A 27,131-nucleotide genomic window follows, 5' to 3' on the forward strand; every position below is an offset into this window, starting at 1 on the left:
AACATAGTATAGACAATTTAATATGCACTGGAACTGTTTCCTCTCATGGCAACACTCATTCTTCTAATGGGGGTATTTGACCCCGAAGTCGGCGGATGCCTAGACCTGGTAGGCCGAGGTGGAAGCCTAGAATCAGTACTTGCTCTAGCCCTAAACTGATCCACGTTTTCACACGAAGAGTTGGAGTCACTACGCTTAACACCCTCGATCTCTTCTCTTTCTTCTTCAAAGTCAAATTCGGTCCAGCGGCGACCTGGAATATTTTTGTCATTCAGATTAAAACACGTCAGAAAAAGTATTATTTAAATGTTATATTGATTTTAAATATATGTCGACAGTGCCCAATGAAATTGGCTCACCAAATGTTAAGTGATACCACCGCCCATGGACACTCACAATGCTGAGGACTCGCGAGTGCGTTGCCGGCCTTTTAAGAATTGGTACGCTCTTTTCTTGGAGGACCCTAAGTCGAATGGGTTCGGAAATACTTCAGTGGGCAGCTGGTTCCACATAGATAATACGGGTGGAATTCAATTATAATCATTAGTTTATCTTTACTATTTAAAAGTAGTAGAAAGTTGTGTTAAGTTAAGTAATTGGGTTAGTGATGTAAAATACTGTACTGTCCTTACAGTATAATTATGACTTTAGGGATATTACTTTATGAAAATATATATCAAGAATACATCGTTTGTTTACCTATTTTATTCATATTTTCAGACATGTTATTTGAAGTGCCTTAAAAAATATACAAATAAAATATGTTTATTATAGAATATAAGATACAGGTATTACTTATTCCACGTCATTAAATTCGAAATAGACATCCCTACTCATCGGCAAACAAGACAGAGGGTGTAGGCCGAAAGAAAAAGCCGGCGTAAAAAACTCTCGGTACTCTTTTAATAGCAAATCATCAAACAACACTTATTTTAAAACAAATATCACAAATGCTTATAAAACCTGTGTATCCTGCAATTTGGTAAAATAATAAACAATAGTGGCGCTACAAGCTAGATTCGTTATTTTTATTTAATAGACAAATAAGTGATCAGTCTAACACATGTCAGTGATTTTTTCGATTTGAGTCATGCTTTCTACACGATGTGTACGATCACCCACGGTGTCGGGGATCGACCCACGACCGTCAGTTGTATGGCTGATTGTGCGGATTTTTATAATTGATCGCACTTAGATACCACTTTCTTGCAAATAAACGATTTATTATTATCTTATATATAAAAATGAAACCCGTTTTCCGTTGTCACGACATAACATGAGAACGGCTTGACCGATTTGTCTGATTCTTTTTTTATAATATTTCTTGAAGTACGAGGATGGTTATTACGGAGAGAAAAATTAGAAAAATTGAGTGAAAAGTCTAAAAACAACACTTTTCTATATTCCCATACAAAATATTCGTAATAATACTTAAAAGTCAATTTGAACTTTAATACCATATCATAAAGTTCAAGTGTTAGTGGAGGAGTACCGGGAAGGTAAATTTTTATTTTTTGACATAATGTATTTGTTGTATTATCAACTTTCTTTTTTTTATCTTACTAGCTAGACCGGTGTCCCGAATAGCAGAATAAGTATTTAAAAAAAAAAGAATCGCCTGTTAGGCGGTTTTCGCCAAGCCAGCTAGTTATTAGTAAAAATACTAACACAACGATGTGGCTATGACAGTGCCCGGGTCTGTGGTATCGGAAGCTGCTCGGGAGAGAGGCCTCGTCAGTGCTTTGGTGATGTCTGACTCGCTCCTGCCTCTGGACCACTTGCTGCCCACCCGCCAAAACCTACGCGCATCCCTGAATACTCCATAAACCTGAAATTGTAAAAAAATCGATTACGTTACGTGACTCATCAATGCCAGAACTACAAAATCTTCATTAAAGTCGGTATTGGAAGTGTTGGCCTAGTGGCTTCAGCGTGCGACTCTCATCCTTGAGGTCGTAGGTTCGATTCCCGGCTGTGCACCAATGGATTTTCTTTGTGCGAATGTAACATTCGCTCGAACGGTGAAGGTAAACATCGTGATGAAACCGACTTGCCTTAGACCCAATAAGTCGAGCGTGTGTCAGGCACAGGAGGCTATTCACCTATTTGCCTATTAGATTGACGAATGGTCATGAAACAGATACATAAATATGAGGCCTAGACCTAAAAAAGTTGTAGCGCCAATGATTTATCGCTATTGTAAATTCAAGACTTAGCTAATAGCAAGATATTCAGGAACAAGAACTGTTGGTCTAGTTCTCATAGACGTCAGTAGTCAGTTGTTCGGATCGGTCTAAGCCGAGTTGCAGCGAAGCTATATATATGTTATTATAGTTCTATTGTTTTTGGTATGAGTATAGAGAAAAAGTTTTTACTAATCTGTCAAGCCATATAAAAATTTCCTTCTCTCGTGTCAGTTTAAGCGTAAATTTATAGAAATTAGTATGTATATGAATAAAACAATATAAGAAACATAAATGGACTAAATCCAGGAAGTACTAGAGAAGAGACACGTTAGAAGTAGCCATAACCGACGAGTATGCATGAATGTCATGAAGGTGATTGAAGTGAGAAAGGTATGTCAGGAGTGAGTAAGAGATTCGTTGTCTAACGGCCAAAATTAATAATGTATCCTCAATCTATGATTATAACCAATCTTGGACTGATTCATATCTAAAGACCGATCTCCAATCTGCATGCCAATAAACATTTCTGCTATCCGATTGTTTATTTGACAAAAGATTGACAGCAATCTTTTGCGTGATCCTTGCCTCTCGACCGCGTTTCGTTCAATGCAATATGTTGTGTTCAAGCATACCAAAAGTTTGATGTTTTTGGAACGAAATAAAATAAGTAAGACTAATAGGGTCTGTTTCACAATGTATGGATAAAGTAGCAAATAGCTATGCAACGTTTTGTTTGTTTTTTTGTTACGAACAAATAAAGTTACAAAATTCTATAGAAAAACATAGGACCTTAACCTTTTTGTTGGTCATTTAATATTACTTGTAACGAAACGGGCTGTCATTTTCATATGGTATTTTTGTTTGTTAGGTTATTGAGTATTTTAGTACATATTATTACAAATATAAATTTTCTCTGAGTAGTTTGTGTATCTTGTTTTTGTGATTCGAGGTTGGTTCTTTAACTTAAAAAAATGTCTACGCAAAAACGTGAAAGAAGCGTCAATTTCAGCCGGGAAGAAGTTGACCTTCTAACTTCGCTTGTTGCTGACCATAAAAATATATTAGAAAATAAAAAGAGTGACTCAGTCACCTGGCAGGAGAAAGAGCAGTGCTGGAAGACGCTGGAGGCGCTGTTTAATAGCACAAGTGGGGTAAACTTTCGCAGTGCTAAAGCTTAAAGAGGGATACAAGAAAAAAGTCTGCCTTGAAACATGCTGAAACATATCGTACAGGAGGTGGCCCTAGTGCTGCTACTACTATCGAGGAAAAAGTCAAAGACATGATATTGTTGTCTGTCGAAGGAAATGAAAGTCAATTGAAAGGAAGAGCTTCTAAATAAGAGAAAGCAATAAGCATTTGAAGAGGAAGAAAGAGAGCATAAAAGAGAATTATGGGCCATAGAAAAAAATATATTGTTAAATAAATTAGGAAAATATTAGATATTGTGCCTGGAGCGAGGATGTATTGTATTAAAAATTTCATATGAACTTCATATGAATTTCGCATTCATATGAACTGCAAAAGGTTATTCTTTACAGTATATAGACGAGTTGAACAATGATGATGAAGATAATAAACATGTATTTTTATTTAAATAAAAGCATTGAATTTTTATTTAATTTATCTCAAAAATGTTGTAATTTATAAAATATTATAGTAATAAAGCAAAATAATCACTTATAAGATTACTTCGTACACTTGCATTTCCCACGTTGTCAATTGCGCTTTGATCAATATCATCAGCTTGTTCATCTACTTGTTGCAGTAGTTCAAAATGTTCATCTCGCATATCAATAGCAATATTGTGCAACACTGCACATGCCACTATCACGGCTTGTACACGAGATACTTGAAGCAAAACCTTTTTTGACAAACCGATTTTTTCCAAACACCATATTATGTCCTTTCCACCACATTTCTGCTTCGTATTTGAGATTCGTTATAAAGATGTTCTGCTGGAGTCTTGAGGTTTTGAAGTGGAGTTAGTAGGTAGTATCTATAGTAACAAATATTTTTGGTTGTAGCTAATATTTAATTTTTTTTTACAAAAGTTGATGAAAAGATGAAACCTGCAAGAAGTCATATATGATAGACATCACTTTGTGTAAAAGTGTCTCCAAAGCTTCTTTTGTTAAATGTGAATTCGGCGTCATTCAGGCCCTGGATATAATAAATTCTTGTCTTCTTATGTCTTCGCACAGAAGTACGTTGTCTTCTTCCAGCTTCAGAATTACTATCCCAATCGGATAATTGCATTTAAACTTCCAAATCACTATCACTAGAACTGGAAGATGACGAAGATGAATAAATTTTCCCAATGAATATTAAGTTAGGTCGCAATCCCAAACCCAAATCATACGAGTTTCACCGATAGCAATCCGAGATTGATTTGGCCAATCGAAGCACTGTCAAAATGGACAGATAGGTTGTTGGCATGAGTAAACATTCATTTTCATACAGAGGGCAATCTTCAATCTCTTATCCGCCCTCTGAACGATTGGTTGAATAATTAGATTGGTATCTCAGTCCATGTATTGAATATTGGCATGCTTTTCTTTAGAAATGGATTGAATTGTCAGTCTATGACAGCTAAAATTGGATTGAGATTGCATATTGGTTTTGGCCGTAAGCCTACCGGGAAAAGGCATGAACATATAAATAAAATAAAAGATATAAATATTATCCAGTGACCCCAGAGCTGGTGATTTCCTCGCTCAACGAATAAGTATCACTATACAGCGAGGAAATGCTGCCAGCGTTGAAGGTACACTGCCACATGGACCAAATTTTTTTAAATTGTTTTATTTTTCTTTAATTTTCTTATTATTTTCATTATTACTTATTGGATTGTTATGTTTACGTTTTAATAAACGATAAATCTATTTACAATTTACTCTCTTTAATGTACGTGGAATATCGGGGCATTACATTTGTTATTATATTTTTTCATAAATACACGAGAAAATGTATTTTCTTGGCTGTAATTCATGTTTAATCATTTAATATAACTACAGGGAGACAGGCTTGTTAGCAATCCATCTTTCAATTTTCCTTTTTTGTTTTTATAATATTTATGTTTTGTTATTATAATATGTACGAAGCTAACAAGAAAAACAAAACAAAATGTTTTATCATCAGATCCTACCTCTAGGTATAAAAATAAAAACGAATCGCTACCGAATTTATGTATGCACTTACAATAACTGGGCCAAATTGCTACAAAAGAATTCGTAAGACTGGACAAGACAAAAATCGTCGAATTAATATTCTCCATTCGATTTTTTGATATCGATTAAAAATAGTGAAAAGCCAATATATTGAGAAATAATATAATTTCAATCGCTACAACCGAAACAACGTGAACGTGCAGGGCATGTTCTTCGAGCACAGACCGTAGCTGGCATAATTCCGGTAAGAATTGTCAAATATGTCAGGTGAATAGCGCAAGAGGTGACGCGGATCCTAGCGGGATCCAACTCACACATAAATATCATGAGGATATTTCCGGGGTAGTTATATCCCTACTCTTACAAACGGCTGCCAAACGTGGTCTTATAATTCAAAAATAAAAACTAAACTAGTAGCATGCCAGAAAGCAATGGAAAGAAGCGTACTTAAAATAAGAAAAATAGGTACATAAAATTAAAAGCGAAAAAATAAGCCGAAGAACAAAAGTGATAGATGCCTTACATTATGCCCTAAAACAGAAGTGGCAATGGGCGTTGCATATAGCAAGATACACAGATAATAGGTGGACCTTAAAGAAAACTGTATGGTAAGGACCAAGAGGAAGAAGAAGAGGTCGCCCAAAAAAAATATGGATAGAAGAAATAGAAGCGGTAGCAGGAAACGAATGGAGAAAGAGAGCCATAGATAGAGTCAGTTGGAAAAAGCTGGAGGACGCCTTTACCCGTGATGGGCTTCCGATCGACGGTACTGAAGGAAGCTAGGATATAAGCAAGCAAAAGAAAAAAAAAATATAAAATGTAAAATAATCTAAGCTGTATATTATAATTTGTTTTTGGAATGATTGGAAATAGAACGGCCTTTATTATGTTTATTATATCCCGGGGTCGGTGGGAGACGCCAAACCCACCAGACCTTGTTTAAGGAAATGAAGTCCCATTTTAGGAAAGAGGAGATTTAACACTCCCCTGCTGCCTAGCTTTTCGGCCACGGATGAGCCTGATGTCGTGCCTGATAGGCTATCCTTTGTAAAAAAACCTAAGATCAGCACTAACTTTTTGTTTTAGAGGCCTTAAAATAAACTCATAAATCGTAATGGCGCGTTGGCCCGCCATCAAGTTATAAAAACAAATCTATAACGTAAAATATTTTCCGTTGTACATTTCCGCGGTAAATTGCCAATTAATTTACACAAAACCTATTATTCCTTGTTGCATTTTACTAGCGGTTGCTTCAATCGAAGTTTAATAACTTGTAAATCAATTTATAGGTACTTCGAGTTAATTATTTTAAGAGTTTTAGGTGAAATAATTTTGTAGTAAAATTTTTACGCTGGTATTAATCAAATAATGATAATGTTGGATTAAAAAAGTGACGATTTCTAAAGTGACTTCAATTATGTATTGGAAGTAGACTGAAGGTTCACTCGGTTCGACATCTCCTGCTGGACATTGTCTCTCTTATAAATGGACTGTACTGGTACTGGATGTACACTGTACAGCCATCTGAATCCAACAACTTGTCCATATCCCAAAGTCATCTGTCCACATACAGTACACTTGGTACTTGGGACGTATTTTGTTATTAGTGTATTGTTATTCATTACGATTACGTCATCGTAATGAATAGAATATTGTGAATGAAATCGTTATAAAATCTTGAACATAGAAAAATTGTTTTCAATAATGTTTTACGCAAAAAGAATTTTACAATTCTGTTAAATTTTCAAACTCGGAATATGAATTATTTTCTCTAAGTTTAGGCTTAAAATGAATTTTGAATCTTAAACTTTTACAATTTAGCCTTATACTTAAAATAAATTAAATTATTCAGCCCCTAATTTAGGAGGCTCACAAAAGAGTCTTTTATAATAAAAGAAGTAATAAAATAATCTATACTTGGTTTAACAATAAATTTTTTATTTCAAAACTCGACTGAATGATTTTTTTTCATTTTATTTGGAAAAATTATTTGGGGCCAGTGCCTCTACTCCTTTGTTAGACAGATACCGAGACCCGCAGACCTTTAATTCTGACATTGAGTGTAAAAAATGTTTATTCATCTGTTTCAAATAAAAAAAACCTGTTAATAATATAAATAAACTAGCGGTTGCCAACTTCGTACGGAAACGGAAAAACACAAATATTGACAGTCGCGTAAAAAACACAAATATAAATCTGTCAAGAATAATGTTGCTATATATATAAACAATATGTTTTTAGTTTGTGCGAGTACTACACATTATTATTAATGGATATAAAGGCGAGTTTAATTTTAAAAATACATGAATATATTTGTGTCAAAACTTGATACAAAATTTTGTATCAAAATGTTGAAGAACAAATTTCTGTAGGCATCATTCATCATCATTAAATATGTATACAACAACCGAGTCACAATTTTTTATTTCTCGACAAAAGACATCAAATATTTCCTCAATTATTATAGTTTATATTGGAGCATTCAACTGTCGATTTTAGTATTCTTTACTTACTATGTTTACCACCGTTAAACCTTTCCTGAACTTTCACACATATCAATTAGCAAAATCGGTCCAGCCATTCTCGAGTTTTAGCGAGACAAAGGAACAGCAATTTATGTATATAGATGGTGTCCAGATTAAACACTAGAAAACAGGGTATGTACTCAGTTTTTTATGTCATTATCGTAAAAATCTTTTACGATTTTAAGAATCTTTCTTTCAAATAATTCGCAGGATTTAAAAATTAAAGATTTGCGACAATAGATAGAGTCTGGGTAACGAAAGTAGATACTGGATTTTTTTGCAAACTTTTTATATGACAACACTAAAGTTAGTACGGTCAAAATGTCTTGATATTTTTTTATTTTAAATAAGTACATATTAGTTTTAGTTACTTTAGATAATGTTATTGTTCTTTTACAGATAGTCTTGAGATTATTAGCCAACGGTTATGAATTTAAGAAAAACAAAAATGATCGTTCATTATTAATTGAACGATATGATATAGCTGCATGGAGACATCGCTTTTTGCGTACCATTGCATCGAAACGTGCAGAAGGCAAGCCAATAATCTACTTAGATTAAACTTATGTCCACAAAACCTATAAGCCTAAAAATTGCAAGCATCCACTAGTAAAAAAAAATGAATGTCAAAGTATCAAAGTGAGTTGTTCCAACTTTCCTTTTTACTTTAGGGCTGCCATGCTGATATTTTTTAAATTTACCGCGCTTTTTCAGTATCAACTTTCATTAGCCAGACTCTAGCGTTAATATTCCAACATTTAATAGACTACAATCAACCATAACTGTCAAATGTCAATGTGACAGTCACTCCCTGATGAGTGATGACAGTTGCTGGAAACTGGAAAGTTTTTTAATATTCAAATAGTTTTCATAGATTCCTACCAAAAACTTCAAATATAAGTGTAAATTACCTGATCAATGCTCTCTCTCACGGAAATTTCATGAAAACAAACGCAACCGATTTCTTTGCTCCGTCGCTGTCCTTCCTCAGTCGTCACCATACGATCACCAACCTGATCCACTTTATTACCAACTAGCACTACGGGTGTCTCGTGAATATTATCCTTAAAATAAAATTAATATATTAATATATACGTTTTGGGTGCGCTAGAATCATTTGTTGTAATTTCAAAGAGATTGTTAAAAACAGACTTTGTTTAACAAAAAAAAATTCTTTTGGTCGATCTAAGAAATAATGGACTCAGTGTTATACCACTGTAGAATCCTTATTAAATGCGCTAACTTTTAAAGCTACTTGCCAAACTGTACTCCAGTTTTTTTTTCAGAACGATCAGTTGAAGTAGTGCGAAAATTAATTTTGAAAACTTGGTACGGTATAAAATGACATTTTCCTAAAAGTTGGAGTGATCAGCACAGAGTTTAGGATCATAGGTTACATAAAACACTATTCGGGATGACGTGAGAGAAAAAAAATTGGCAAAAAGTAAATTTTTGTAACAACAGGAATGAAAAAACTGTCACATGGTGTGCATTTTCTGGAATAACAAAAAAATATCTATAACTTCAAAAATACATGACTTATTTTTTTTTTTTTAATTTTTCTGATAACTGGTGTGGCATTACCTATGAGAAAATTTCGACTTGTCGTCGGCTTTTGGGACACCCTGTATATGCAAGCATTAAATTTAGAAAATATAATAAACATGGTCAGTACCAACTTCGCGGCAGTAGATAATTATTAATTTTCTCTATGAGCTCTATTGTCTATTGCTGTAAAAACTTCAGATGCGTATTCAGAAACGTGAAACAGAAACGTAGGAACACATTCATTCAGGTATTTTGGTTTTGTTGGAAATCGAAATCAGAACTAGGTTACATGAATATTAAATATAAAAAACGGGGTGTGGCTATGTAATGGACACGGCCGTGTGTTGTACGTGAATTATGTTATAATCGATAGATGACGACAGCTGGTGATTAAAACTTAAACAAACATCGAAGTTTCTCCGAGGCATCAATTTTCCTCATAACAAATCTCGATACACAGCAAAATATCCTCAAAATGGCGGCGCTTTTCTCTCCGCCGCTTATCTCGTTTATCGCTTATCGTATGAATTTTTTGATCCTTTAGCTTTCCAGTGGTATTTTTTAATTTTGTAGAGGTATATTTGAAACTATAACGCCAAAATGTTTCCCAATATTTTCTTATCATTAAATTTTTTAGATTGCCCTCGTATGTATGTAAGCATATACAGGATGGCCAAAAAGTCGTGGATCAAACGCAAATAGGGGATAGATGAGGTCCTCAGCTGCAAAAAAATGTTCTACGGGAGGTCTCTAAGCTCAACCCCTGCAGAGTTATAATTTATTTTGCGATTTTATAAGAAAATTGACTTTTACTAATTCTTATTAAAATTCGAAAAATCTACATCCTGTATCTTTTTCATAATATCCACTAGATTGGTATTGATGAGTTCTTGCGTTAGACATACCATTTATAGTTGTGTATTGAAGATAATATTAAGTTATACGATATATTTTTTTTTTCAAATCATACCTTTTTGTTTACTTCGAACCTCACTGTGAAATAAAAATTACTCTACCGAAAAGTGACCCTGTATTACAAGTTTTACAAAACTTGTAATACAGTATATATGTAGTACGTTATGTTACATAATTTCTCAATGTGAATGTAATAGGATACTTCGTTTCTAAATAGCTCCTGGATTCTAGATAAATTAGTTCAGATTGCTAGAGTAGAATATGCAGCAGTCACTAGTTCTTAGCCAGAACAAAATTCTACATCGATACTAACAATTAAATAAATATGCTCCCAAAAATACCTATTGGAAGTCGTATAATATTTTGAAATTAAAAGCTCGCGAAAGTTTTCCTCAAAGTTGGAAAATAATGGAGATTCGAGCTCTGTTGTGTAAATTGAGCCAAAGGAAAAATTTTCCAGTATACATTTAATTAAATAGGTTATTTCGATCTTGTTGACATTCATATTAAAGGGTGTAGGCTAAATGTCGAGGTAATTTTAATACGCAGTGTTGGCCAGGTGTCTTCAGCGTGCGACTCTAATCCCTGAGGTCGTAGGTTCGATCCCCGGGTGTGCCATTGACTTTTTTTATGTGCGCATTTAACATTTGCTCGAACGGTGGAGGGATACAACGTGAGGAAACCGGCTTGCCTTAGACCCAAAAAGTCGATGGCGTGTGTCAGGCTGATTACCTGCCTACTTGCCTATTAGATTGACAAATGATCATGAAACAGCGACAGAAATCTGAGGCCCAGACCTAAAAAGATTGTAGAGCCACTTAAATTCAATACTTTAGAAAGGATTTTTTAATCCAGTGCATAATAGCTTTAAAAAGTGAAAAATACTTGGCTAGGTGAATTTAAATCTAAAATGACTTTTATAAGTAATATTTGAAACCAAAAATAAAAGTCTTTACTCCAATTTTGATTCGTTCTCGTTGGAATAAAGACTCTTGAGACGTTGATTCAAGTGCACAGACGCTAATTAAAGAATAAGTATCGCAATACAGCGACAGCATTAAAGGTACACAGCCACAGGGACCACTTTTTAAATTTGTTTTAATTTTCTCTTAATTAATTTTTCTTTATGTTGGTTAGGAACGTTGTAAATTCTTCATTGTTATGTTTAGGTTTTAATAAACGATTCTATGGTTATAGTTCTGCCGTAGAAATGATATTTAATGAATGAATTTACCATTTTAGTTTCATAATTATCCATGTTTAACTATTATCATTTAAATTAATGTACAAATCAATCTTGGACATCAATACTCTTTATAAATAAAAATGAATCGCAAAATATGTTGCTAAACGCACAACTCGAAGTCGGCTGGATCAATTAGAAGAAAGAGTATTTTTTTTTATTTATTCCTCGAACTCTGAGAAGGTTTGCATCCAGCGAAAAATTGGAAAAAAATGTTTTATTTAGTACTTAGGTTCTTATTCCGGAAAAGCGAACAGTTTCTATGGGGTAGCATAAAAAATGTTCCATATGTTGGTATTTACCTACTAAAAAGGTAGGCTATGTAAAAATTAATACTGTATCTCAATAATAGTTCTATATAGAACAAATATCTTCATATATATTTAGATATCTAACGTATCGTGCCCTCATAACATATTAATTGCGGTGAATACTTAGATAAAAGATAAAAATAGATTGTTTTATTATTAGAAGGCGCCCTTCTATATTATTTCCATATGAAATAAGTACCATGCGGCATACACGAGTTATATATAGTATATAGTGATCATAGCGCTTTATCGTATACAATATATTTGTTTCCTACGTACTACGAAAACTAAGCGCGTACGCTCAGGGCCGTCTTAAACTAGGCTGGGGCCATTGGGCACACAAGAATTTGGGGCCCTTTTGGAAAGAAAAAAAAAGCTAATTATAATAAAAAGAAATACTAAGTATGACCAATAAATGGTCATACTTAATAAAATAAAATAAAAAATAATAATTTAATATAAATTTGGTCATCAAATTCAGTATGATATATTATGTCATTAATGGTATGTATTAGAATGCTGCTGGTTTTTTGGTAACGATTACGATAACGGTTTCTTTCGAGATCTTCTGATAACTTTTTTGATTACTGATTTGTGAAAAAAGTGTAATGTGCCCGACAAAAATGTTTTGAGAATAAATGTGGGAGAGAAATTGTCGGTCCTTCGGGGCCCCCTGAGAATGGGGGCCCCGTGTGCCCTTATGGTGAAGACGGTATTGCGTACGCTCCGTCGAATTAATTGGTGCCCAAAACATTAGGGAGAAGTATTTATGCTATGATTTTGGCAAGAGGAGGTCAGACTCGTTATTAGGTTACATTTGTAACTTTAATTGCGTGTTGTTCCCACGAGAATATCAGTGCGTGCTCCTATTTCACCATGCCTACTGCTGATAGAGGACAAATCTTTGTTTTTTTTAATTATGAATTACTTAAATATGTCATGTGGAACATGGTGTAATGGTTGCTCCTTACATTTGTAAAACAAAAAACATGGCGATTAAAAAGAGTGGCGGAGAGTTTATTGCCAGTTCTTCTCGTCCGTTCTACGCCCTTGATTTGAGAACTGGCAGTAAATGTAAAATAAGAAGCATTTAGCATTTAATATGTATTTTTTATTGATATTGATAATTGTAAATTATGTTAGCTAAATGAATAAATGATTTTGAATTTGAATTTAATTAAAAAAAGTAAAAATATCTTGTGTTTATTACCGACCAATTATGGTTTGACCGTGTGTGTGCGGTTTTAAATAATTCGTGAAAATTGATAAAACAATTGCCAGAATACCCTTCACGCGTATTAATTTACACGATTGAATACAGATTACGTCAGAAAATTCAATTTCATTTAATCGGAATCGACATAAGAACGTAATTTTCCTTAAAAACCCTTTTTTGTAAAAGTGTTTATATGACCATAAAACTGGTTGCTAAAGAACATGTCAGTTTTTCAATAATTTTACTTATCTTTGTTTGTAAATTACAGTCAGGGAATAAAAACCTTTTTTTTGCGCCATTGGAGGAATCCTATTGGTTATATATTCTATACACTTTTTATGTTACAGGAGGCAAACGGGCAGGAGGCTCATCTGATGTTAAGTGATACCGCCGCCCATGGACACTCTCAATGCCAGAGGGCTCGCGAGTGCGTTGCCGGCCTTTTAAGACTTGGCACGCTCTTTTCTTGAAGGATCCTAAGTCGGATTAGTTCGGAAATACTTCAGTGGGCAGCTGGTTCCACATAGTGATGCGCGGCAAAAATTGCCTTAACAATCTATTCCATACATAACTTTTATTTTTATATACGTGATTTACTCTTAAACCGTAAATATCTTAAGGAAACCAACATCTTAAACGACGACTCATTGGTCTAGTGGTTAGTACCCCTGACTGCGAATCCATGGGTCCCGGGTTCAATCCCCGGCTGAGACGAAAATCGATGTGATGAGCATTTGGTGTTGTGCTTAGGTCTTGGGTGTTTAAATATGCATTTATATGTCTATCTATCTATAGTATGTATGTATATCCGTTGCCTAGTACCCATAACACAAGCTTCACCAGCTTAGAATGGGACTAGGTCGTTTGGTGTGAATTGCCTTTAAAAAAAAAACCCAATAATCGTAAAAGGCTACTCGCCTAAAGTGTAATGAAAAATACATCAAATGCATGTGCCTACCATGGAGATAAGGGGCAACATAACGCTTCTGACGTAATACATACAAAACCTTTGCATTAAATAAATTACTAATAAAGGAAACAACTTCTGGTTCCCACATATTCTGTTAATGAGCGGATTTCGGCTTTGTTATATATACAGGCTTCAATATTTAGGTTTTTTAATCCGAGATCCCAATGTAACCTCTTTGGATATTGAAATAATTTTAGTGGAACTTTATTAAAACGATATTACTTTATTCGTTATCATAACAATCAAATATACAGTATTTACAATTTTATTAACTTATATAAAATAATAAAACGAAAATTAAAACGAATTTAAAATGTTTGGTCCCTGTGGCAGTGTACCTTTAACGCTGGCAGCATTTCCTCGCTGTATTGCGATACTTATTCGTTGAGTGAGGAAAGCACCAACTGGGGTCACCGGTACTATCTACCAGACGCCAACTTATATCTTTAATAAGCGCCTGTGTACTTGAACCTTGCGGCCCAAGAGTCTCTACTCCAAAGGGAACAAAATCGATGGTGGAGGACTCTTATAATAAAATATATATAATATACGAGAACGCATCGTCCAATGCCTACGCTACGTTCATAGGTAATATATGTGTTCTGTAAATGTCAATTATATAGGGCTGTTTCTTCCTTTTACCCACAGCTATTTTTATATATTTTAAAAAGAGATAGGATAACCTATAAATAATGAATTCATAATCGTATTAGATAAACTAACCTTTAGCGACGAAGCAAGCCTACGCCGCCTCTTATTATAATTGATTAGAAATTTTAGTCTATGACACTCGTCGAAAGAGCATTTATCTGTCACAGAGTATACCAAGACAAATGCCTCTGCCCATTTTATATGGTTTTCCAAGCTTTCGCATTTCTAGAAAAAAATAATCTCTTGTAGACCATAAGCCCATGAACAAAAAATACCTGTGAAATGACCCAACGTGAATTACGCTTAGAAGGCTGTTACTATATCTGAAAATAGCTCTGAGCACTATGCCGTAATTTCTGAGCGGTACATGTGAGTACGTGAGTGAATGGACTTTCTCAGGTACAATGGGGGAATTGCGACTAATTATTAATGTACGGCTTTGTTATAAGTGTATAGATGATTAAAAATAAATGTCGAAAAACCTAGTGCCGTACAAAAGTGATGGTGCCGGAAGTCGGTGCAAATTTTTAATTCGACGACAGTTGCAGAAGCAATATAGGTCATTTATTACTGTACGGCATTTGTGTGATTCCTTTTGGACACATATACAGATACTTTACCCGTAAACGCCGTACATATTTCCAGCGGAGCGGTCGAAAGCCAAGGGTCGGAACCCTACCCCTACACCCATATACCCTAAGGTCATTGTAAAATGTACGGCAACATGTTCAAAATATTATTTAACACGGACAATAATGATTTATAATTATGCCGTCCAAATATTATAGTTCATATTTGTGTAATTAAATATTTATCGAAATTTCAGGATTTACCAAGTTCTTACTGCTGTAAGATCAGAGAATAATGTACGGCAACTTGTTTTTTTACATAATGTTACTAAATATTACCGTTGTACCTTATAGCCGTTCATTATAAATGGTAACAAATAAAAATATTATGATAAAAAATATATGAAATTTTCGAAATTTAGATGACTTTTCAAATGCTCCTAGAGTAATATGGGGAGTAATATTTTCAAAGATTATTGTTATTTTATATGTAACAAATATAAATAAACAAAAAAAACCAGATGCCGTACATTTTACTCCAGATTATTCTTTACAGCTGATAAAAACTTCGACGACGTTTGAGGTGTCCCTTAAGGTCATTAATAACTGTACATATCTGAGTATACTACCATAAGGCTGTAAAGTATATTTACAGCCTTATCGTACCAGCAGAGAGAGGTAAAGGAAAAATATTTTTAACAAAAATAAAAATATAATACAGGGCGTCCCAAAGTTATGAGACATGAAGGGAAAGTACCTTAAATATCGCAGATAGGGTATTTTACTAAAAGAAGACTTTATGTTATTTTTAAAAGTTAGTAATTCTGCATTCAAAGATTTTTTAAAAACTACTTGCCTCGTCTGGAAATCGAACCGGCTTAAATTTAAAAAAAAAACACCCCTACTTTTATGATGCCAATCGAAAGAATGGCCAAAACCTAATAACTTTTCTAAAGTAACAGACTCGTAGGGGATTTTTTTAGGCTGAATACGATAGATAATGTTTTTAATTTGATTAAAAAGATATATTCACGCTGTTCCTTTCTTTTAAAATACTATGTTACTTAAGAAGAGTTATTAGTTTTTGGCCATTCTTTCGATTGGCATCATAAAAGTAGGGGTGTTTTTTTTTACATTTAAGTCGGTTCGATTCCCAGACGAGGCAAGTAATTTTAAAAAAATCTTTGAATGCAGAATTAATAACTTTTAAAAATAACATAAGGTCTTCTTTTAGTAAAATACCCTATCTACGATATTTAAGGTACTTTCCCTTCATTTCCCATAACTTTGGGACGCCCTGTATTGGTAGGCGGTGGTAGCGGACTATCGAAAGTGTACGGCATTTATCTTTTATTGAAGATTGTCTAAAGTATTAATAACCTGTGTTATTGCCGTACAGATAAAAGTCACCGGAAAATGACTCTTTTCTGAGGAAAGTAATTTACCCCATACACCTATGTGTTCCACAAAAAATGTACGGCATGCTGGAAAATGTTATCTATTTGTGAAGTACTCTCAAGATCATTTAATTTTATGTTGTTTCATATCATCATCACCTATATGCTAATCAGACATATGTTGCGACCCTTGGCTTTCGACCGCTCCGCTGGGAATATGTACGGCGTTTACGGGTAAAGTATCTGTATATGTGTCCAAAAGGAATCACACAAATGCCGTACAGTAATAAATGACCTATATTGCTTCTGCAACTGTCGTCGAATTAAAAATTTGCACCGACTTCCGGCACCATCACTTTTGTACGGCACTAGGTTTTTCGACATTTATTTTTAATTATCTATACACTTATAACAAAGCCGTACATTAATAATTAGTCGAAATTCCCCCATTGTACCTGAGAAAGTCCATTCACTCACGTACTCACATGTACCGCTCAGAAATGACGGCATAGTGCTCAGAGCTATTTTCAGATATAGTAACAGCCTTCTAAGCGTAATTCAAGTTGGGTCATTTCACAGGTATTTTTGGTTCATGGGCTTGTGGTCTATTGATTTAGGTGGTAATGCACATCATCTGTTCGCAGTGAAACATGGCCAGCTTGGACGGTAGAAGTCGTCAAATAAATGTATTTCAATGTTGCCTAATAATTATTAGTTAAATAATAATAGTTTAATTAACACGATGAACGTCAATGGAATTTTTTTTCTACGTAATGGCGCGGTAATGGCAATCGTTCGACAACTCATGTCTTGGACTCAGAAATTAATGCCATGTATGAGGAGGCTGTGAGCAGTTGGCCTAGTGGCTTTAGCGTGCGACTCTTATCCCTGAGGTCGTAGGTTCGATCCCCGGCTGTGCACCAATGGACTCTCTTTGTGTGCGCATTTAACATTCGCTCGAACGGTGAAGGAAAACATCGTGAGGAAACCGGCTTGCCTTATCCTATTTGCCTATTAGATTACCAAATTTTCATGAAACAGGTACATAAATCTGAGGCCCAGACCTAAAAAAGTAGCGCCATTGATTGATTTATTAGGAGGCTGATCACCTAACTGTGTGTATTTGTTGTTGCACCACTAGATTCTGTTTTATTATTGTCAGGAAAGTTCACGGTGAAACAAAATACCTCAGCAACACAGTCGACTCTTTTCTGTTAGCAAAACTTCGTTTTAATGATGCAGGAGTTTTAAACATCAAATTACCGTCGCCCTATATAACTTCAATAAGAAAATGTAATATAAACCAAGAAGGTACTCACTTGAGGGTCGCCGGCAGAGTCGAGTATCTCAAAGTAAACCATTTCATTATCAATTACCGTTTGAAAAGTGTAGATTTTCTCCAAATTGGGATCATATTCGCCGATGAATCGTCGAGTAATAAATCGTACCACCAAGGCTGTAATGCAAAACACCTATGAATATAGTTTTGAATTAATTTACAGGGTTTTGAAAACGTGTTAAATTGTGCACATGGTGAGGGAGTATTCCACTCAATGTGTTATGTAGAACTGGACAGACGTTTGACCACAATCCCACCTGTTCAGTGAGATTAAAAGGCCGTCAACGCACTCGCGAGCCCTCTGGTATTGAGAGTGTCCATGGGCGGCGGTATCACTCAACATCAGGTGAGCTTCCTGCCCGTTTGCACCCTGTTCTATAAAAAAAAAGAGATGTGGCCTATTGGAGGGCATTCCGGTCCAGGTTTGGGCCGCCACTTAAATGAACCCATATTATACTGTCTAGAGAAGATGGAAGGGAGCAAGGAATTCCACTCCTTTGTTATATTTATAATAAACGACGAACCAAATCGTGCAGTGCGACACCTGGGGATAACTATAACGTAATAATAATAATAATTTATTTATTGCAAGAATGGTACAATCGTAAGTTCGCATATTCTGCCAATGGCGCGCAAATTTGTCTTAAGGAATTTTACATTTTACATTATTAGTCAAAGTCAATTCTTATATTATTTGTGTAGTACATATATCATACTTTATTAAATTTATATCAACTACACTGTCTCACGCAAATAATCATTTATTTAATAGTACTCCAGCGTGCTTCTAAATGAGCGTCCTTTAGATAATGAGAGGATGAGCATAGAAGACTAAAATTAGTACGGCTCTCGGAATGTCGAAAGATATCAAAAGACGACGAAAGAAATGCACTTGTTCTTTCGTATAAAAAGTTCTTTCTTTTTTTATAAAACACAATTCACACCAATTGACCGAGTCCTATGCTAAGCTGGTGAAGCTTGTGTTATGGGTACTAGGCAACGGATATACATACATATTATAGATAGATAGACATATAAATACATATTTAAACACCCAAGACCTAAGCACAACACCAAATGCTCATCACATCGATGTTCGTCTCAGCCGGGGATCGAACCCGGGACCCATGGATTCGCAGTCAGTCTACTAACCACTAGACCAATGAGTCGTCAATAAATTACTCGTGTAAAAAAATATATTTCGTAATGAGAAATATTTCAAGATTTCATAATCTAGGGGTAAAAATACAAACATGAAACATGATTGGGGATGTTAGTTTAAAATGCATGAGCAGACAGCACTTGTTACTTCGACTCTGACTTTACCGCGCGAGCCCAATACAAGTGCACTACAGATAATGAGAGCTTGCTATTCTTCCAATGGAGTTCCAATCCCGACGGTTTTGTATGCTATTTCAATGAAGTTATTGTACCGTACTTACTACTGAATTCATCGTAATTGCTACAGGTTAACCAGTGGTATGAAAATACAAGTCAAGAAACTGAATCGGACATAGTTTTGGAACTAGCTTACAAATTGTGCATTGTTAAATTGGCGCCTTTACATTGAGTTGTTTTATTTATTATTATTTATTTACACTTCGTTGCCTTATACAAAAACATACATATTAAAAAAGCAGGTTAATAAGTTGGTATATGGTAGTAGGCCATGGGTGGCCTTATCGCTAACGAGATTTCTTCCAGGCAACTCTAATATGGAACAATAAAAAAGAAACACCTACAGATGGTAAAGTATAAAACGTTAACACTATATAAATAACGCATCCCTTAAAAACCTATTCTTAATGCTCTATTAAAATTTCTTGAGTCTGAGTTGGTTCAGAAGTTTGGCAAGAACATTGCCTTCATGCTTTCATCTTCCCTAGGTCGGAATCATCAGTTGTTTCTTTATTAATGCTAAAGACCTTAACAATATAATATTAAAACAATTGAACATCTAAGCAGCGTTGGCCCAGTGGCTTCAGAGTGCGACTCTCATCCCTGAGGTCGTAGGTTCGTTCCCCAGCTGTACACCAATAGACTTTCTGTCTATGTGCGCATTTAACATTCGCTCACGGTGAAGGAATACATCGTGAGGAAAACTGGTTGCCTTAGACCCAAAAAGTCAACGGCGTGTGTCAGGCACAGAAGGCTGATCACCTACCTATTCACCAATGATTATGCAACAGATCTGAGGCCTAGATCTAATAAAACTTATCAAAATTCATATTTACCAGACTTGCCAACTCCTGATTGTCCTAGGATCATAACTTTAAATGGCTTGACCTTTGGACATAACACAAGTTTAGCCAACGAAGACTTTGGAGAGGTCATCGAAATCATGACAAACCTGAAAAAAGTTTTAAATGTTTACATAAATTTAGACTTTATACAATAATTTCGTATTTTGCAAGTCGTTCAAACATCAACAGACTGTAAGTCAAAACTTCAAAGTAATTTTGGAAATTTCATATTCAAATTGTCATAATTTTACTCGTGAAATTTTGACAAAGCTGTATTTACGACCATATTAATATGCTAATTTGGATATGATTAAACTTCTTGAAAAGAAAAAGGTACTGGCAGGCATAAAAAATAATATTAAAAGTAATCAATAACACTAGAGCGCAGAATAGCGCCATTGAAGAAGCTGGGTTGAAATTGATGGAACATTCTTCATATTACCTAGCCTATTTCTACCTATTTCTGCTAACATTTCACGGGCCGTTTGAAGATTACATTAAATTAAATTCCTGTAAAAGGCCTACTAAAACTATGTTGACCCTTACAATGTAAGAAGAAATTCTCAATGCAAATTTAAACACAAAAACAATTTTTTTTTTTTTTTAAAGACAATTCACACCAATTGACCTAGTCCCATGCTAAGCTGGTGAAGCTTGTGTTATGGGTACTAGGCAACGGATATACATGCATATTATAGATAGATATACATATAAATACATATTTAAACACCCAAGACCTAAGAACAACACCAAATGCTCATCACATCGATGTTCGCCTCAGCCGGGGATCGAACCCGGGACCCATGAATTCGCAGTCAGGGGTACTAACCACTAGACCAATGAGTCGTCAATTAAATTATAACCTCTCCTCCTATTCCTCCTATTATGACAACGCATTGGTCGCTACGGTACACGATTTTGAAAGGGATCAGGTTATTAAAAAAAAATAGCCTTAGAAATAAAGCCCTCTTGAATGGTGGCTACGTTGACCAATAAAATCACATTTATTAAAGATAATTGCGTCTTACTTCTCATATTAGACAGTACAAAACGTAGCTGTTGACTCAAAAGTCACCACTCGAGTAGCAAAAGTTATACAGCATTGCATAGGTATACTAAATTATTATAGTTTAATACGAATGCTAGTTTCTGTTATAGCATGGGCTTGGTATAATTCATAGGGATAAGGCAGGACACTATAATGTAGGAGTAGTTATAGTTTCATATCAGACATGATTTCCCCCTGACAGAGTTTACTCTACACCCACTCCAGGCAGGGATATTTGCTGCTCTGAAAGCCAAGAGCAATATAAGCTATGACCAGCTCGATTACCCTTAGACTCTAGGGTAAAATCTCTATCCTAGATACTAACGATTTTTGTATAGTACCAAGACCAGACAAGATCGATATTTTTTTTAAAAGACAATTCACACCAATTGACCTAGTCCCATGCTAAGCTGGTGAAGCTTGTGTTACGGGTACTAGGCAACGGCTATAAATACATATTATAGATAGAGACATATAAATACATATTTAAACACCCAAGACCTAAGCACAACACCAAATGCTCACCACATCGATGTTCGTCTCAGCCGGGGATCGAAGCCGGGACCCATGGTTTCGTATTCTGGGTACTAACCACTAGACCAATGAGTCGTCTAAACTGATCGTTACATATTACTTTGTAATTTAAATATCGTCAGCAGATCAAGCGATAGGCTAGACACTCCGAAGAGATTCCAATTATATCCCCAATGGTTTGATTAGAACCAGCAAGGAAAGCGGAACCGTCCCAAGCAAACCAACAGTTGCAGATGAGGCAAAGAGATCCGGAAAGACTTGGAGCGAGGTAAAATACGAGGCTAACGAACGCGATGGAGACTGACTGTGGACGCCCTCTACCCCATTTAGAGGTCATTTAGCACATTAAGTCAATTATGTTGATTGTATGTTGATTTTTCATGTTTCATGTTTTTTTTTAAATAGAACTGGGGGCAAACGGGCAGGAGGCTCACCTGATGTTAAGTGATACCGCCGCCCATGGACACTCTCAATGCCAGAGGGCTCGCGAGTGCGTTGCCGGCCTTTTAAGAATGAAAACGAAAATGAAATGTGAGTCATGCTTTAAAAAAAGACTTTGCCCTACACCCATCGGAATTTAGCTAAATTAACCAACGATGTTTATATCGTGCGAATAATAGCAATAAAATATTAAAGCAATCTTGATTGAAGTGATACAATTTACTATGATTTTTATCGTTCGATACGATAACATTATACATCTGCTCAATTCATGATACTACATCGAATATTAGTAATCGAACTATTTTTGACTCTGCTATGAAAACGTCTCGTGCGTAGAATATATTTATGAAGATATATTTAACTGTGAGATTAAAATATTAAAGATATGAGAAATAATTTTGTTACGAATAAGTATCGCAATACAGCGAGGCTGCCAGCGTTAAAGGTAGACTGCCACAGGGACCAAACTTTTTAAATTTGTTTTAATTATCTTTGTATTAATTGTATTATTACTTTATAGGTTAAGAAAATTGTAAATACTGTATACTTGATTGTTATTGTAAATAAAGCTTTTGTTTTTTTTTAATGGCTCTGGCACGATTTGTGCATTAGCCAAGTATAGGATTTTTTTATAATTCGTGCTTGTCTTTAGAAATTCGACCGTGTCCTCCACGTACGGTTTAAGCATTCGCCCGGTACCGCACAACCCACCTAAAGGCCGAGAACAAATTTTAAATTAAATTAAAACTTGCCCTCGAACCGGGAATCGAACCCGGTACCCCTCACCTAGCTACCACTTAATAAGACCGCTAGGCTACGAGGCCCCCTAAATAAACCTTTTGTCCTAAAAATCTACATATTTAGTGCATGTTTTGATACGTTTAACATTCCATAACAGTGCGCTTGCACACTTTTTGCTGCGAACCACTACTGACACCAGCTGCTATTCTAGGTATTTCTGAACAATTATGGCTACGCCCTTCAAGAGAATCACCGTACCATCCTTAAAGGACGGCAATGCAAGCGTCCTGCCCTGCGATTCTGTAACTCACTTTTCGAACTCACACAGCAGCTGAAAAGGGGAGCTTGTAGTTTATTGTTTATCAGAATGCCAAATCATAAAATGACTGCTTCACGACTGATTTGAGAGCGACCGCCGATGCGAAAACCGCTGTGTGAGTTCGAAAAGTGAGTTACAGAATCGCAAGGCTGGTGTTGCAGGTGGGCTGCGGTAAGCACTCAATTTTAACCGAAAAACGAGCGATAGTCTTCTGTCTCATAAAAGTGTTCAATTGAATTGTGTCCGTTTAAGAAAAAAATCCATCCATCTCTAAAAAGTTGTTTTGTTTGAATGTGTTTTTACATATTGCCATAACTCAGAACTAATATTGTTTCACAGTTTGAATTTCATTTGAATATGTTATGCTTAATAATAATGTAAATGCATTTAAAATTATTCTGTTTATTACGTACGAGACTTCTGTCTGTCTTTTATATATTCGAGAAATCCGATGCGACTGTAAACAATATTATGCGTTTCACAATGGTCCGTGATACAGATATTATATACGACAAAAGAATCGAGAACAATCAGCTCCTGTTTTGTTGAAATTATTTATTTATTTCGTAATCCTACAGCTAACATAAATTGTATAAGTGTACAAACAGTTACACTGAAAATATAGCCAGAGATGGAATACATAATACATTTTACTACCAAAAGGTTCAAAAATTTACAAAATCAAACAAACAAAAAAAAATTATTCAATACATTCAAATAAATAATATCTAATTGTTTTAACGTTTTTAGGTGGAATAAAAATATTTAAGAAACATTTATTAATTCGCACACAATACAATGAGAGATAAAAATTAGTATAGAAAAAAAAGTGTTTGACGCAGGGTCGACCTCACTCACTAGGTCTTTCCTTGTGACAGCACTGATGATCAGTGAATCAGATGCAGAATATGCGTGTGTATTTGCGTGTACCACGAGAATGTAAGTACGTGCTCCTATTTCACCATGCCTCCTAGATAGAGGACAAATCTTTGTTTTTAATTTATTTTATTATTATTTATTACTTAAGATGTCATGTGGAACATGGTGTAATGGTTGCAGCTCCTTACAAACGTTGTGGTAAAACAATAAACTTGGCAATCAAAAAGAGTGGCGGAGATTGCCAGTTCTTCTCATTACAAGCCTTTAAATATGTTTATCTTTTTTTGACGTTCATAAGTGTACATACATGAAAAATGATTTTGACTTAGCTACGCCGATTGGGCTAGGGGTTTCAATCACACTCACTATTATACAGTGAAGAAAAACTTCGTGAGGAAATGAGATCGGCAAATCCACAGTCTTTATACATGGTTTGAAGGTTTCATAGTATCAGCTGGCAGTATAACTAGTTAATACTCTAATATAAGAGGAAAATCTCATTAATTATAATCTTCATATCAAGTTCAAAGTGATGACAAGTCTAGGGGTCTGTTTCACAATGTATGGATAAAGTACCAAATAGCTATGCAACACATAAATTATTTGGAAGATAAATTGTGCTAAATGACACTTCATCGGACTCATAACTTTTGATGGACTTTATGTGACGAATAGCGATATCTGACAGTCGTGAAACGCAACAATAGTGTTTATCCTATCAATAAGTAATAAATAGCTAATTTGGAACTTATGTAGAACTTATCCGTACATTGTGAAACAGACCCTAAATGTTTAAATCACTTGGAAAATTTTGATTATACCGTGAACTTGTTTACGGCTTTAATGCTGCAAATTATATAAACATTACAGCCGTATTATCTTACGCCCGCACCCAATAACCTATCTCAATCCATTTTTGACCGTGAGATAGTAATCTTAATCCAAATGTTGTAACAAGTGTGCCAATAACCAATCGACGGATTGTATTAGCCATCTGTCGATAGAAGCTCATGGGAGGTCGGATCGGTGTCTGTGGATAGACCTTTGTATGAAAATGACAGTTGACGAAAGCTCGATTACAACAGTTAATTATTTTAACAGATTTTAACTTACACCAGTTTTTTAAATAATTAAAAAAGCTGTTTGTTATGTTTTAAACATAGACATGTCTATTTTAATGTTATTTGTACGGTTTTATTTACTTTATTTGGTTTACATTGATTATCCATGCGTCCATGCGTCGGGTTGTCTCTCTCCCTAAAATATGGCGAGGGGGCCGATGGCTGGCCATGCGTCATACTCGTGAACGGGTGCTGCTTGTGGTGACTGGTCGTACTTGAATTCGTGTATGCGGTGATGTTAATTATTTCGACTATGTGTTTGCGTGTTGTTCCCACGAGAATGTAAGTGCGTGCTCCTATTTCACCATGCCTCCTGCTGATAGGGGACAAGTCTTTGTTTTTATTTATGTTCTTATTATTAATTACTTAAAATGTCATGTGGAACATGGTGTAATGGTTGCAGCTCCTTACAAACGTTGTGTAAAAAAAAAAAAAAAAAACATGGCGATTAAAAAGAGTGGCGGAGAGTTTATTGCCAGTTCTTCTCTTCCGTTCTACGCCCTTGATTTGAGAACTGGCAGTAAATGTAAAATTAGAAGCATTAATATTTATATCTTTAATGACGAATCACAAGTGTACATTGTGTTACCTACGTGAATAAATGATTTTTGAATTTTGAATTTTTTGAATATCAAATATGAGTGAAAACTCGGTAAAATGGAATAACAAAGAGCATTTTATCCGTCGCCAAAAATGGATTGTCTTCGTAGGGTTTGGTTATTGGGATGCAGATAGGATCGATCGACTGTCACGGTCTGATCACAGATTGTTTTCAATCTGAGATTGTGGATTAATTATTGCGTTCGGGCGTTAGTGGTGATATGTGTGGCTCTGGATTCTAATGTAGAACGTTCGAACCCGTGCACCCTGTGGGTTTCTTTTGGCTACTGCGCAATTAATTTTGAGAAAGAAAACATCGTGACAAAAAAATCAAATGTTGAAACAGATGCAGTAATCTGCTTCATGTCGAACACTTCATACATATACGAAATATTAAGACGTCTTATTCCATAATATATTATATATTTATTAATGCTTCACTAATCGTAACACGTTAATAGAAAAAACTATTAGGTATATTACGTTGCAAGCAAAACAATACAACTAATTTATAAAGAATAAATATTTGTGATTTAGTATGTAATTAAACCGATGTCACCATTAGAATTCCACAATAACCCTGAGTAACTACATTAATTACTTAAATATTTTATAGAAAAGTCCAGCCAGACGAAGCTAATACAAAACAAATACCGGGAAGTTTTCATTTACATCAATAAACGCATCACCATAACTCCAAAACTTGTAAATAAAACACAAACGTAAAAAAATTACACGAAAATAATAACTCACCATTTAATGAATAGGCGACTTAGAATATTTTACGTAATTGAATCTACAGCTACGCTAAATAATACGGGCGAGTGCGACGCGTGTGTACCCGTAAAGCTACCGTAAGCTACTGAATTCTGAAATTACCGTCGTGCTTTGCTAAGGGCTTTAATCCTAAAGCTTAAATAACCATTGACGTCAGAAACACTTACTGAAAGATTCTACAAGATTGAGACATTTTATTAGTTTGGATATGTGTAATATTAAACTCTTAAACTGGATTTAAAGAGCTAATACGTAGATTTTATTAACCTTTCGAGTAGTAAAAACGGAAAGGTAAAAAAGGAGTATGTAAAAACTCCGATACCAGTGTGACCAGAAGTCCAAGTTCCACGGCAAAACTGTGCCAGGCTGATTGTGTACTTGTTTTATA

At 35.0% G+C, this 27,131-nt stretch overlaps 1 protein-coding gene across 1 annotated transcript; it reads right to left on the reverse strand.

The window, feature by feature from the left end:
* Positions 1–26,820, reverse strand: LOC125061633 (ras-related and estrogen-regulated growth inhibitor). Its single transcript, XM_047667147.1, has 7 exons — positions 26,720–26,820; positions 20,272–20,387; positions 18,018–18,154; positions 14,805–14,957; positions 8,790–8,942; positions 1,669–1,828; positions 1–253 (listed from the first exon to the last, which is right to left on the reverse strand). Exons 2-7 carry the CDS (start codon positions 20,378–20,380, stop codon positions 18–20), a joined length of 948 nt encoding a protein of 315 aa, XP_047523103.1. The 5' UTR covers positions 20,381–20,387; positions 26,720–26,820; the 3' UTR covers positions 1–17.
* Positions 26,821–27,131: the final 311 nt, after the last annotated feature.

Source organism: Pieris napi, chromosome 23 (genome assembly GCF_905475465.1).
Source record: "Pieris napi chromosome 23, ilPieNapi1.2, whole genome shotgun sequence".
In the NCBI taxonomy this organism is placed as follows: domain Eukaryota; kingdom Metazoa; phylum Arthropoda; class Insecta; order Lepidoptera; family Pieridae; genus Pieris; species Pieris napi.